The 15,175-nt window shown below is 53.7% G+C and overlaps 1 protein-coding gene across 1 annotated transcript; it reads left to right on the plus strand.

Moving 5' to 3' along the window:
- The first annotated feature begins 2,963 nt into the window (after nucleotides 1-2,963).
- Nucleotides 2,964-13,960, plus strand: Prrt4 (proline rich transmembrane protein 4). Its single transcript, XM_051151834.1, is given in 6 exon segments — nucleotides 2,964-3,199; nucleotides 4,455-5,171; nucleotides 5,288-5,392; nucleotides 5,750-5,875; nucleotides 11,627-12,486; nucleotides 12,489-13,960. Coding segments are annotated over 5 exon segments (2,709 nt in total). The 5' UTR covers nucleotides 2,964-3,199; nucleotides 4,455-4,516; the 3' UTR covers nucleotides 13,452-13,960.
- Nucleotides 13,961-15,175: the final 1,215 nt, after the last annotated feature.

The raw sequence follows: 15,175 nt of genomic DNA on the forward strand, positions 1-15,175 counted from the left end.
GTGTGTGTGTGTGTGTGTGTGTTGCTGGTCAAGAACTCTGGGCGTAGTGGCACATGCCTTTAGCACTTGGGAGGCAGAGGCAGGTGGATCTCTGTGAGTGTGAGGCCAGCCTGGTCTACAGTGATAGCCTGTACTACATAGAAAGACGCTGTCTTTAAAAGACAGAACAAAAGAAAAAAGCTCCTGAGCCCCCAGGTTGGGTTTGGTATTGGATGATGACCCAGCTAGGCTGACTTGGAAGGATGCCTAAGTCTGCTTCCTTGAATCTTTCTCTTCTGCCTGCTGGAAAGCCAGCAGTAGAGATTTCCAGTCTCCAGCCTGAAGAGCCAAAGGGACCTGAATCCCTGCACTCAGTATTCCAGCAGCACCTGGGCTCCCCGCGGGTCCCCAGCCTGTTTTCAGTGTGGTGTCTCAGCTCATAGGGTGCCTGAGGCTCCGCCTGCCCCAAGCATCTTCTCAGAGGAAAATCCCACAGCACCCCCCACCCCCACCTCTGGTCGCGAGGAGGACCACTGTTTCTTTGTGGTTTGAGTTAGGGAAGAGACCTAGGAATCCAGCTGTGTTTCGATTGGTGTTTCCTTTAGCCTAGGCTCCCATCGTTCCCGGGGCACGTGGACTGCGAGCTCCCAGTGCTTTCTGAGAACAGTGTGATGCAAATCAGCTTGACTCCCAGTTTCCTTCCTTTCAGTCAGAGACAGCTTTTTGCTCAGGGCAGCTAAGTCGGTAACTGTTTGCCTGCCTGCCATCCTGCCCCCAAAGTCCTGTTGCTTTTGTCTCCTTTTATGTTCTCTCCGTCCATGTGGAGTTATCAATGGACGTCTAAAGTCTTCTTATTAAAGTTTTAATAGGGTTTTGGGAGGGAGTAAAATTAGAGGTATGAATTCAATCACCACCTTAATCAAGAGCCCTAACTTCCCCTTTCAATATCTTTGTAAAAATATACTTCTTGGGAATAGCCCTACTTGGTCATGGAGGATTGCACTTTTAATGTACTGGGATGTGTTTATTTCTGCTTTTTCACTTAGAAGTCTTTAAGTGAACATGGTTAGCAAGAAATGAGGCTTTCTAAGAGGGAGACTTAAAGGAAATGTCTCCAGTGGGATAACTTTTATTAAGCATATAAAAAAAATAGTCAGGATGCTAGTGTGATGCCTGTAGCAGCCCCTAGTGGCCTGGGGGAGAGGAGGAGACCAGAATAGTGATGTCCTTTAGGGACACCTAGGGCATGTCTTTCACAGTGCTTTGTGTGGGGATTCAGGATAAGTCCCAGACTCCATCATGGGCCGGCTGTGAGAGCTTGGTGGGAGGCCTGATTTGATCTTGTATCAGTCAGCAGGACAAGTTCTGTGATCAGAAAAGGAGTCTCGGGTGCTTTCCTGAAATGCAACACATTGCCTACCCCTCCCTTGACCAAAACACTATGCTAGCTAGCTCTCTGCTTTCTGGGGCAGGACTAGATAATTTTGGCCTGTGTGGCTGTTTATTGAGACTGGTTCTCATGTAGCTTGGTTGGCCTAAAAATCCCTGTGTGGCCAACTGAGGCTAGCCCTGCTTGGATCCTCTTGCCAGGTTAGGTTTTTATCATCTCACCCAGCAGGATGGGTAATTCTTTTGTGGTTTTGTCTGTCTGTCTGGTTGGTTGGTTGGTTGGTCGGTTTTGGTTTGTTTGTTTTTGTTTTAGAGATTATCAACCTGTAAACCTGGCTGATCTCAAGCTTTTAATCTTTCTGCCTTTGCCTCCTGAGTGACAAAATCACAGGACTTTGCTGCCATGCCCCCCCCCCTCTCTCTCTCTCTCTGTGTGTGTGTGTGTGTGTGTGTGTGTGTGTGTGTGTGTGTGTGTGTGTGTGTTACTACTAAACACAGCATTTTGGAAGAAGAAAAACATGAAGGGATTTAAATACTCCAGACATATAAACAAGCCACAATTACTCAGTCAGTCGGTGTGACAGGCTTTAGACAGCGCACAGGCTTCCTGACTCTTCAGGGTGCTTGTCCCTGCCCAGCTCCCGCAGTCCGGCGAGGCAGGGTGCTCTTTCTTTGACTCTACGTTCTCCTCTCTTGTTTTTGTGGTCCTCTTTGCTCAGCAGCTTGCCTCACTATACTTTCCCACTGACATTTTTTGAAGTTGAGTATTTTGGAACGATTTTAGCAAAAAGAGACGCTATGAATGGGGATTGACATTTGGCAGTTGGCCTGCGCAGCGTAGGAGGTCCTCCTCGGTAGCTGTATAATGTTTGCAAACCACCAGGTGGTGGAGAAGGCAAGCAGAGAGACTGAGTTCAAGTCTCCACCAGGCTGAGCAATCTTCAGCAATTTGGTAAATTCCGGGGACTTACTTTATCTATCTCTAAAATGGGAACACAGTGTTGTGCCATAGAATAAGTCTTTATCCATCTTAAAGGCTTAAGAGAGTGATTTGATTGCCTGAGATGCTATCCTATATCAGACTACCGTTGCATGTGGGCTTGCACTCGTGTGCGTATGCATGTGTTCATGTGTGTGCACGCGCCAGAGCGCGCCCAGTGCCCTCGCCCGAGGGTGTTTCCCGGGAATGGTGTGCTGGGGGCGGGGGGGGGCGGGTTGTGCACTGGGCGGCCCTTAGAGTGTGTGGCTGTTAGCATCAGGCTGAGAACGAGACTCTGGCTCTCCCGCTGCTGATTGGCGGCGCTGGGTGAATGAGTGCGCGTGGGGCCCAGGCAGCGAGGCGGCCTTGGCTAGGCTCTGCTGTGCGCGCCCGCCTGCCGGCCCGGGTAGGGGCGAACCGCGGGCGGCGGGCGGGCTAGGAGGAGGGAGAGGAGGGCGGACGAGGGAGGCGACGGGGAGGGCTGTGGAAGCCCGGCTGCCGCGGGGCCCCGGCGCCGGCGCTGGGCCGGGGAGCCGGGCTCACAGCCAGGAGGCGGCGCCGCGGGGAGGGAGCGGAGTGCCGAACGAGAGCTGAGCCCGGCCGCCCGCCGCCAGCTGAGAGCGCTGCGGGTCAAAGAACCGGCCAGGGACGGAACGGGAGCTTCGGGTGGGCAAGGCTGCGATCGCCCAACAAGCCGAGGGGGAGTCGGGGGCTCTTAGCTCGAGTTCCGGCTTTGGGAGCAACGGAGAGCAGGCTAGACTCGCCGTGCCTTGCTCAGCTGGAGCCCACTGAGACACGGCGCCCCTTCTCCCGGGAGTTGGCCCCCGGGACTCGCGGGAGCGCAAGAAGCAGGTCCGTCGGTCCGGACTGGGGGAGCGGGAGTGTGGTGTGCGCACGCGCGTGTGCATGTGTGCCTGAGAAGGGTGGGTGTGTAAGGGGCGTGGGGGGGAATGGTGGTAATGATGGTGTGTGGTTTATCTGTACAGTTGTTAGGGTTGTGTTTGCTTCTGATTGCATATGCGGGCGGCGGGAGCGGGGGGGGGGAGGGAGGGAGAGAGAGAGAGAGAGAGAGAGAGAGAGAGAGAGAGAGAGAGAGAGAGAGAGAGAGAGAGAAGAGCACGTAGGAGGTAGAGGGGCTCATCAGGGCGGAGTGTGTGTGTGCAGGAGTGTGTGAAGGGTGCGTGGGTGAATGTGCCACGGGTGCTAGGTGCGGCTGTGTGTGTGATGTAAGGGTACTGGGTGCACGTGTGTCCCTGGTTCACCCTCCCTTCCCCCACCAGATGTGTTCTGGGGAGGGGGTGGTAGCCTGCTGCAGTTGCCTCTAGCCCAGCTTTGCCTGCCTGCCTGCCCTCCTCTCCCAGGGAGCCAGAAAGGGTTAATCGGTCCCTCCCTCAAATATTCCTAGAGTCAAGGTGAGGGTAGCAGCAGGCCAAGCCCAGAGAAAGGAGCAAAAGTCTCCGGAAAGCCTCTGCCAGGCCAGAGACCCTGCTTCTCTGGGGTAGCCAGAGTAGCCTTACAGCTCAGAGAGCCCAGGCTTGTGCTCTGCCCTTCCTGGGGCCTTGTGCTCCAGCGGTTTCTCTCGTTGGGACTGGAGGTGGGGATCAGGATCCAACCGGGAGGGTGGTTTGTTTTGTTTTTGACCCCCTGTATTACCACTAGAACAGTCCTTGGCACACAGTGGGCCTCGGTGGATATTTGAGGGAGGAATGAAGCTGGGTAGAGGGGCGAGGAACGGGGGGGGGGGGGGGGGACGACACACGACTGTATCTGGGAGGCCAAGTTGATTTTCTCTGCTTTGCTTAAGGATGAGGCTGCTGCTCGTTTTAGTCAGACCTCAGTGCCCCTTGTGGGAAGCTTGGGTGCAGTGTGTGTGTGTGTGTTTGTGTGTGTGTGTGTGTGTGTGTTGGGGGGAGGGTGCAGGAAAGAGATTTGCGGGAGAGCCTACAGGTAGTGGAAGGGGCTGGCAAGAGTAACCATGCCTCTTTGAGGCAGAACATTTTGCTGCACCTGTTTCTCTGTGGTTAGAGCTTCTGCCTAGAGCATCTGATGCCGGAAAAGGGAAGAGGGTGTTGGAGGACTGGACTCACAGGACTTCTTCTCCCTCTAGGACCCTTGCAAAGTGCTGAAGAAGTGAGCCCCTGCCCACCCAGGCTGCTGAGCCAGGGAGCCATGGCAGGCCATGGCTGCCTGGAGCTGGGGTTGTTCTGCTGGGTCTTGCTAGCTGTACCTGTGGGTCCCCAGCCTGCTTCCTCCGCAGTGCCACAGGCCCCTCTTACTACCCTGACCCCACCACCTCAGAGTGAGGCCTCTATGCTGTCTCTCAACCTGGGACTTAACTTTAAATTCCATCTTCGGGGACCTGCTGCTGTCTGGGGGAGCCCTGTCACAGTGACTCATGCTCTCTCCCCTGGACTGGGGCAGGGCTCTGAGGAAGAGGTGGAAGGTGATCTGAAGACTGATTCCCTTTGGGAACTGCTGGTGGGTTCCCCTGGGAACTACCTCCCAGAGTGGGGTTCTGCTGAAGGCAGCTTTACACCCTGGGCTTCCTCCCTGCCTTCTGAGTCCACACACCCCCTCTCAGGGCCCACGAAGAGGCCTACTGCTCCCTCTCAGCCTAGGATGGGCACTGTGACCTGGGCCACGGCTCTGACAGCTACAGCACCTCCGACCAGCGCTCCCAGGCCACATCAGAGTGAGCTTGAGCTGAAGTTTGATGTGGCACTGAGAGCAGGGGCAGCTCCCACTCTCGCCCACCGGTCACTACCCCTGCTGCCCAGCCTGCGGGCCAGCCTAGCGGAGATTGCTGGGCGCTTGGGACCTTTTGGTAAGTAGCCACCCATTTGAGACGAATCCCTGCTGGGCTCCAGTTGATGAATATCTGATGTCCACAGCGCATACTCATCAACCGGAGGCAGCTTCAGCCGAGACTCCTTCCCACAGGGTTTTTTGGTACTACTCTGTCCCCTCTCCGGAACTTCTCAGGCCAGAGTTCCCCAGGCATAACAGCACATCCAAGCTCTGCTTCTGAAGTGTCGGATTCTCCAGGTGAGTATCGGATTCATTGTAACAAATATATACATGGTATCAGCTGAGCTAAGGGTCTGACCATCACCACCTTTCTTGGCCTGAGGCACATCTGCACTCCTTCTTTCAGGCTCTAGGGCAAGGGCTAGTAGAGTTGGTTTTTTTGGGGGGTGGTGGGGGGTGGGGGATAGGAAGCAGTCTCTTTGCTATATCGACTCTGATTTGGTACTTAGTTCATCCTGTACACGTGGCTACTGTTCCTGGGACAATGACTTTCTTAGGGCAAGGTCTGAGGAAAGATAGACTTTTCTCCAAAGCCCCAAAAGCCACTGCCAGGTGGTAGGATGACATTTGAGTCCCATAATACTCCTGTTACAGGGCTGTTTGGTACCACTTGGTCCCTACCCCCACCTCTCCCGGAAAGGAAGTTCTCAGGCCCAAGCCTGTTGGACTCAGTGGCCTCCCCAAGCTCTGCCTCAGTTGAGACGACACCAGTGCAACATGGTAAGCAAGCAAGTCATTTGTATTTGACACAGTGCATGCTAGACATTCAGCAGTGTCCTGGGACCTTTCTATGCCGTTGTCCTCATAACCATCTGCCTTTCTTTTCATCGTCAGCATGGAGAAATTTTACATTAATGAGCTAGCAAGCATTGACTGGGAAGGTACCACATGGAGTTAGGTTAAGTGTTTCTCTGAGATGTTTGCTGCCATAGGCAGAGTAAGGCAGAAAGAGGTAACCAGAGGCAGCTAGCGCAGAGCTACTTCCTGGTTTCTACAGCATCTCCACTCCCTCCTCACCCTCCACCCTGAGGGCCTGGCCTTCTTTCCCACCTCCACTCCACCCAGCCTTGGGGTTTCTCCTCTGCTGTTTGATCTGGCATGACGTGCTGTCAGACCTGGGTGAGGATGAGCTCTTCACTGAGAAGACATTAAAGAGAGGACCATGAACAAACAGGTGCCTCTTTTTTCGGGAGCCCTAGACAGGTGGATGGTGCCAAGGAAACATTTGACCTCTTTGAACCTAAGTCTTCCCATTTATCGAGAGCATCCTAGGATCTTTCTAACTCCAGTGCCATTTACATTATGCCATGTTATAGGGCTTCTTTGCACTGGGTCTCCTTTTCTTGGACCACAGCTTGTAATGATACTCTTTTGCCGTCTCTCGATAGTGTAAATCCTTGCTGGATACCAAGTAGAAACCCATTAAACAGTAGCTTCTTAACCTTGCCTTTTGCTCACACTGCACCCTGAATACACTTCCCGACTCAGCCTTGCTGATACCCTGGCCTTGCCCACCCTCCTCCCCCCGCCCCCGTGATGGTGAGATGACAGAGTTCCCAGGGCAGAGGACATAGGTGCTCAAAGACAGGCTTTGCTGAATGAGGTCATGGGGGCCATGGGTAGGGACTTCCAGCCCAACTTTACTCTACCAAAGACTTCCTGTGTCTGTGAAACATCTAAACCACCCTGTACTCAGCCCAGCTATGGACATATTGGCTTCTTTCAGCCCCAAACCTGACAGTATGCTGTATTTTATGGCTTTCTTCAGCCATCATCATAGCACTCCCTTTTGTGCTGTGTAAGGATGGCCATTCAGTGTCCAGTTAGTGTGCAGCAGTGTCAGGATCTGCTGTGGGTCGGGGGCAGCTCTGTGCCTTAGGGGATAGATGCTGGCTGGCATTCTGTCAGCCTGGGTAGCAGTGCTGGCCAGGCAGGTTTAATGAGTCTGGACAGTATCAGAGGCAGCCCAGCCTCACAACCCCCTCTCCCCACCCCTGCCTCGCTGGTGGCTGCAGGAGCCCAGTCTCTTCTTGTTGCTTCTCTTGCATAAACCCAGAAGCCTGGGTCAACCCTTGCTCATAAGGAGAGAGAGAGAGAGAGAGAGAGAGAGAGAGAGAGAGAGAGAGAGAGAGAGAGAGGGAGAGAGGGAGAGAGAGAGAGAGAGAGAGAGGAGAGGGGGGGGGGACCAAACTTGTAACAAAATATTCTGTTTTGTTTTGTGTTGTGTTGTTTTAAGATAAGAGTTTCCTGTAGCTCAGACTTGCCTTAAACTGGCTTTGAACTCCTGATCCTCCTGCCTCTACCTCACAAGGGGTAATATTTCAGGTGTGTCCTACCATACAGAGCATCCTAGGATCTTTCTAACTTAAGTGCCATTTATATCGTACCATGATATAGGGCTTTCTTTGCACTGGGCCCCCTTTTCTTGGACCATAGCTTGCATTCAACCCATTTACACACTGAAATTTTATAATGGGCTCTTCCATATCCAAGGACTTCAGGCCCATCAGTACATCCTAATGCTCTTCCCTCTGCTGTCTGACAATACTGGCAGGTCTGGGCTGTGAATGGCTAATACCATCCAGTTGTTAAATATTTCCAGTGTTACTGCTGTAGAGTATCAGTCTTCCACGATGCTGGGGTTGGGGGTAGGGAGAAGGACGTAGCCAAACCATTAAATGGGCTGCAGCTTCCAGCATCCAGAGTTGATTCCTCAGCCCTTTGATCTGGGCAGCTGGTGGATAATCAGACCTGGCTTCTCCTGGACCTAGCTTACTCTTTCCCATCCCCCTTCCTCAGCCAGCCCTGCCTCACCAATTACTCATGTTGACATCCCATCTTTTCTCTCACTCCTGAGGTCAAGGGGCCACAAGGACAGGATGGAACCTCCCTGAAGGGGTGGCCTGCTCAGGATCCATCTCCTGGGAACTTAGGGACTACAGGATCACTGTCTTTTTTGGGGAAAACTCGAGGTGATTTCTGAGGAAGCTACAAATGGAGAGACAAGAGATGAGGACAAGTGGACCCTTCACAGGCTGTCTTCTACCTGCCTTGTCCACACTTGGCCCAGTGGGGCTCCCTGGGCAAACTCTAGTCCTTAGGAATGCTGTTTCAAATTGATAAATCTGTCTCTACTACTTGAGGTGTCCCCCCCCCCCCATGCTTAGTCTATTTTCCATCCTGGATTTATAAATGTTGAACTTTTCTCTATTGGCTACTGTGCCAGAGATGAGAAATGGGATTTCATATAGCCCGTAAGTAAGAAGTGGGTGTGGTCTCCGAGAGCACTTGCCTGTGTAGTAAGCAAAAAAGAGCAGCATGACAGGTGCGGACAGACTGTGAGCTCCTGGGCAGGAAAAGGCCAAATGAAACCAAGGTAATTCAGTAACTTAGCAGTAGGTTAGACCAGGGCATCAAAGGGGGCCAGAAAATAAGGGAAGGTTAGGCTGATGGCTCCTCTGACCAGCAGGCTATCTGAATGGGTGTTAGGGAGAGGGTAGCATAACACTACGTTGGTGTCCTTCAAACAACTCAGGCTGAGGCAACAGGTTGATATTCATTCAGTGGACTTACTGTTGTCTTTCTAAACAAGTTCAGGATGTGCTAAGGGTTTTTTACACAGAGCATAGACTTAAGTTGTAAAACCAAGAACTACTCTATTGGGGTTGGAGACGTGACTCGGTGGTTAAAAGCATATACTGCTTTTGCAAAGGACCCTGGTTGGTTCCTAGCACCCATATTGGATAACTCAAAACTGTCTGTAACTCTAGCTACAGGGGATATAACACCCTCTTCTGGCCTTTGTGGGCACCTGCACTCACCTGTCAATACCCACCCCAAAACACATAATTACACATCAAATAGAGCTTTAAAAAAGAGCTAATTTGGAGACTGGAGAGCTGGCTGAGAGGTTAAGAGCACTGTCTGCTCTTCCAGAGGTCCTGAATTCAATTCCCAGCAACCACATGGTGGCTCTCAACTATCTATAATATGATCTGATGCCCTTTTCTGGCCTGCAGGTGTACAAGAAGGCAGAACACTGTATACTTAATAAATAAATCTTAAAAAAAAAAAAAAAAAGGAGCGAATTTGAGGTCAGACAGAACTGATCACGCACAAACATAAACTGATGATTGATCCCAGATGAACATTAGCCTGTCCTGACACTGGACAGTGTGATACATCAGATGATCCCCCGCCCCCCCCCCCCCCCCCCCCCCCCCCCCCTGCCCCCCCCCCCCCCCCCCCCCCCCCCCCCGCCCCACCCCAGGAACACATCTCATTCATCTTCACTGCTGTTCTGTGTAAGAGGTATTCTTACCCAGTTCAGATTTGAGGAACAGAACTGGAACCAGAACCAGAACCACAGTGCATGCTGCCCCGTGTAGCTGGCGTGGGGGCTGCGTTGAATGTTCTGATCACCAGCTTCATGCCTTTCCTAGCTGTCCAGTTCTTCTTTCCATCTCTCTCTGGAGCTGCCTGGGACTTCACTCCTTTTTCTTCTGTTGGGTTTTTGCTGTACCCAGCCTGAGGGAGAACTGTCTGGGGTGGGCGTTCCTCAGTCTTTCACTGTTGTTCAGCTGGGGCATGGCTGGGGCATGGGCAGAGGCAATTGGGGCAAGAGTGTAACCACCAGAAAGCCCCTTACTACTCCGTATACACTGGTCTCCTCCTGTCCTTCCCATCTTCCAGGCGATCTCTGTCCTTTGCTGCCACCTTTGCTTCCTCAGTGCCTGCAGCTGTAGTCCCGCCAAACCTTTGAGGTGCAGGAGGAGATCAACTTCTAGCATATTCATTTCTGGGTGGCCATGGGAGGTTCTCTGAGTCTTAACTTTTGTTTTTTGGTTTTTTTTTTTTTTTTTTTTTGAGTCCTCTTGCTTCAGGAGACCAGAACCAAGGGTCTTAATCTTTTCCACTCTTCACTGACTTCCCTTCCCCAAGAGACATGGGAGATGTTGGGACATAGGATGACGCCAGAGCCTGTGTTAGCAGACACCCAGCACACCTGAAGGGCTCACTTATTTAGATAGCATGCTTCCCCGTTATGATCCCCTTGATTTTTCCTCTGTAGGGAGTCCATGTCCACTCTCTGAGGCCCATCCCAACACCATCTTTTGTAAAATGGGAGTAAGTAAAAGACGCACCTATATCAAGAGCCTTGTACTAGAGGGTGTGAGTGTGGCTCTGTGGTAGAGCATGGGGGGCGGGCAGGGGAAAGGGTATTTAGTTTGAGCCTGGCATAGTAGCTTATGTCTCTAGCGCTAGCACCCAGGTAGCGGAAGCACCGTGATTGTTGTGGATTAAGAGGGCAGCTTGGCCTCCGTAATGAGTTGGAGGGCAGCCTGGAGTACAGAGACCCTATCTCATAAAAACAACAAAATGGGCTGGAGAGATGGCTCAGAGGTTAAGAGCACTGGCTGCTTTCCCAAAGGTCCTGAGTTCAATTCCCAGAAACTACATGGTGGCTCACAACCATCTATAATGAGATCTGGTGTCCTCATCTGGCAGGCAGGCACATGTGGGGGCAGAACACTGTGTACATAATAAATAAGCTTTAACAACAACAACAACAAAACATGTAACAAAAAGCCCTAGACTAATGGTTTTGTGGGTGAGTCAGGATGGGGTTACTGGGGGTTACTGCCTTTCATTGGCTGAGCATTGGTGTGTAGCCTTGGGAAGGAGACTTAGTAAATTGTGTTTGCCTTAGAACGACAGGGCAGGGGACTCTTACCTCTTTCCCTGCTCTGTGTGTGCATACATGTGTCCATGCATGTTCTGTGGCTAGGGACAAGAGAGTGTTGAAAAGGGACAGGTAAAGGACTATTCTAGTGCTAGACATGTTTAGGAGTTAGGTGTGTGTGTGTGTGTGTTTACACGCGCGTGTGTTAGGGGAAGAGAAGCATATTGGTACTGTGGGACAGTTTATTGTGGGACTGGAATGCAGATTCATACTCAGATCTGGGTCTTTGTCCTCTGACTATTTGTGACTTTGGACAAGTCCTTCTACAGAATCCCCGGTTTCTTCGTTTGGTAAATTAGAAGGGGTCATTTATTCAATGAAAACTACTCAGTGCCTCCCGCATGCCGCAAATCATTTAAGCATGGAGACTCCTGTGCATGCAAAGAAAACAAAAACATTCTTCTCGTAAAATGTCTTTTCTGGTGCGTGTGTGTGTGGATTGGTTTGGAGGGGACATCCACACAGTTTCTTCCAGTTGCAAAGTTCTGTAACTTCTTAAGAAAACCTCTCCCTCAACTCACTAAAATCAAGGCGTGAGGGGGTGGGGTGGGGCAATGAACAGATGGGAGGAGAGTGATCGCTGAAAGCTTCAGCTTGGAGGGTGGGGTTCTGGGAAGAGAAGGGGAGAGATGAAAAAACGGGTTCATAGAAGCATTCGGAGTTCTAGCTGAGGGTTGGGAGAGGGGGGCGGCTGCTAACGGCTTCTGCCAAATGTTTTCTTCCCACAGACCCCACTGACTCTTCTGGTCTAGATGAGCCCTCACCTGCCAGCTTCGGGAACCCTTCAGTACAGCCTGAATGTGAGCCAGACTATTGTAGTGAACCAGAGTTGCCCGATGACTTGGGGCAGCCCCCTGCCTCCCCTCTGCCTCTCTTCTTCTTGACCCTGGAGGCCGACTGGGCAGAGGCCAAGGCCCGTTGGGGCCTGGCCTGGGAGGCCCATGTTTATGGGTCAGGAGCGCTCTTTGGCCTGGTGGCCCTGCTGGCTCTGTTGGCTTTGGCCCTCTTGCCCTGGCGTTGCCCGCCCGGCGCCCCCTGCCTGGCATTGCTGGATCTGCTGCTGCTTTCGGCGGGGACCACCAGAGCCTTCCCGCTCTTCTACGACGCTTACGGGCACCGTGACCGGCTGCCGACGCTTGCCTGGCTGCTGCTGCAGGACCTTCCGCTGCCCTGCCTAGCCGCTGGCCTGGGCCTGGCTTGCCTGCTCCTGGCCCGGCCACGCACGCCGAGGTGCCCCGCCGGCTTGGCGGCGTTGCTGCTGCTAGGGCTAGGGCTGTCAGCTGCGGCCGCCCTGGGGAGCGCCGTGCACCGCCCGCTGAGGCCGCTGAGGCTCGCCTCCCGCGGGCTGCATGCCTTCCTCGCCACCTTCCTGTCCGGGCTCCTGCTGGCACTCTCTTGCTGGGGCGGCCGGCGGCGGCGGGCCGGAGCACCCCTGGGAGGGTCTGGCTTCAAAGGTGCTACGCCCGTCCCGCAAGTGCGCAGCCCCTTCGCCCCGCGGGAGTCTTGGAGGCGCGCAGCACGCACAGCCCCGGTGGCGGGTACATTTGGGCTACTGAGCGGAGCCCTGCAGGGCTACGAGGTGCTTCATGTGCCCTGGGATACGGCAGCCAAGCCGGCTTGGAGGGGCCTTGGCCCTGGTGGGCTTTCCAGTTAGGTCTGCGTCTGGGCGAGGTGGGCGTCGCGCTCCCGTTAGCGCTGCTGGGGCTCTACCCCGCACTCTGCAGCCCGCGCGTGCCGCGGCGCTGCTGGGCCAAGCTCTTCCGCTTGTCTCCGGGACACGCTGCGCCGCTGCTGCCGGGAGGCTGGGTCCCTGGGACACGCGACAAGGAGCCCTTAGGGAGCGCGATTGCGCGTGGGGACGCGGAGTTGCTGCAGCTATGTGCCCTAGCGGGCCCAGGCCCCGACCTCCTACTCCAAGGTGGCGGCTGCCGGGGCTTCGAAGGTGCTGGGGCCAACCCAACGCAGTCACCAGCCTCCTCCCCTAGCAGCGATTGTACCGTGGACTTCCGCCCGCCTTCGCCCATCAACCTGCGGCGCAGCATCGAGGAGGCTCTCTGCAGCGAGGCGCTGCTGGCTCCTGGTCTCTTTCAGGGGCCTGCCTTTGGAGAAGCCCTGCCTGGCCTCGGCCTCTACCGCACCATCTCACTGGGGAACAAGACAGGAGCCGGACTCAGTATGAGGTCGGAGAAGGTACCCGGATCCCCAGCTCCTCCTGAGCTCCCCTCTTCCGGGGCTTGGCCTGCAGGTAGTAGCGCCTCATCTGGCTCTCTGTGTGGACTCTCGCGGGATAGCTCCTCCATGCTTCTGTGTTCCAGCCCCGACCGGCCCTCGCGCTGTCCGCTAGTCTGTGTCCTCAGTCCCCCGCGGCCCTCAGGAAGCAGCCCCAGCCTCCCAGCCTCAGGATCCTACCAGGCTCTATCCCCACCTTCCCGCGACTCCCCTGAACATGCTTCTGAGCTGCAGGCTGAGGAGGCATTGCTGCGAGAGCAGTTCCTGGATGCCTGCCGACAGATTGACGAGCTGAGCGTGGGCAGCGACACCATAGACCTGTGATGAGGCGGCTATCTCACAGCTAAGCCGTTTGCCCCTTTTCTGGCATCTAATCTGCCCAAGACCTGCACACTGTAATAATTCCCCACTTTTGCCTGGTTCAGATACCACTCTCTGATTGCTCCCCATCCAGGGGCCTCTGGGTGGGTGGGTCGGCAGCCAGGCTCCGTGGATTGGAAATCAGTGCCAACTTCTTCAGAGTGGTGGGTGCTGATGGCCCCAGCTGCAGTTTTACGCTGGCGAGGGGGAGGGGTCCCACTTTCCTTGGCCTTCACCAGCAATAAAGCTCTAAGGTGCTCCACTCCTGACCACGCCCCACACACACCCCGATGCCCAGTGAGACAGCTATCCTCCGAAGACCTAACATCCTATCTGGGCTCCGTACTCACTCCTACCAACTCCTTTATGGAACCATTCCCCAAAGATGGATCTTTGGCCCATCCAAAAGACTTTACAGCAGCTGGGTGGGAAAGGAGTGTTTTCAGGGTCAATGTACCAATAAAATATTTTCAGAGGAGAATGCTCTGACCTTCTTGGAAAAGCTTGGAGGGAGCCACAAACCCAGCCCCTCCACCAAAAGTGGAAATGAAGTGGGTCTGCCTCAAACTCCCAGGGACCTTCACACAAAAGCGAGGCCTTCGTGGTTGAGTGTGTCCTGAGAGCCGCACCTGGAAGCTGCCGCTCTGATGGCCTGGCAAGTGTATTTTCCTAGAGGGGACACTATCCTGAAAGGTGGGTGGCAGAGACTCTTCAGCCCTTGACAAAATACCTTTGTTCCTAGGAGCCTGGTATGTGGGCACACACGTTAAAGGGTCTGGTTGCCTCAGGTTGGGCTATCCAATAACCTGCCTGCCAAATTCCTGTAAGAAGTTACAAAGAGGAAACTGCCTTTTCTCATCAACAGTGCCTCTTTGAGGCTCGTCTCACAAGGATCCAGCCCCATTTCCCACAGAGGTCTCTTCTCTGATCCTCAATGGAGAAAGTCTGTCTCTACTGTCTAGCTCTTGCCCCAGCCCCAGCTTAGTTCTCAAAGAGAGCTCACAGTGCAGGCACGCATGAGTACATCTAGCAACCAGCCACAGAACAGCTTCCCCTTCCTTGGAGCGTTTGGTCTCCAGTTACATATACTCTGCATTTGTCATGTTGGCTAAAATGCAATGGTTTACAGTGGCAAGGGCTTGGATCAAGTTTGAAAATGAAAAGCCAGCAGTGTTTGGCAGATGTCCTGCACATCACAGAGAGACCTGCAGAGGCACACATATTAGGTTCAAAGTGGGGGAAAAACAGGAACTTAGTGATCACATACACACACACACACACACACACACACACACACACACACACACACACACCAAACTTGGATCAGCAGCTAATGGCAATTGGAGAAAAGGAGGCAAGGTGCCAAGAGAGAAGCTAAAAAGGAGGTGAGGAGAGGCAGAGGCCCCTGTTTCCTGCAAAGAACATCCCTTTTGATTGAGGACAGCACCCAGGGCCTCAGAGGGAGGAGGGAAGTCAGAAACATCTAAGGGAGAGTAAGAATCCTGGTGGAGAAGAGAAATTGGAGGCAGTGCTGCAGGTGAGGCTGAGGGGTGGACGTGGAATGGTCCTGACCATGCCTCCTCCATCACCTGGCTCAGTACAGCTCAGAGATTCTTACTGCATCCTCACTCTGGGCTAAGGCCCAAAGAACTGCCAGCTTCCTAATTATAGGCATTTCTCACTGGTGT

Source organism: Acomys russatus, chromosome 10 (assembly GCF_903995435.1).
Source record: "Acomys russatus chromosome 10, mAcoRus1.1, whole genome shotgun sequence".
Taxonomy (NCBI): Eukaryota; Metazoa; Chordata; class Mammalia; order Rodentia; family Muridae; genus Acomys; species Acomys russatus.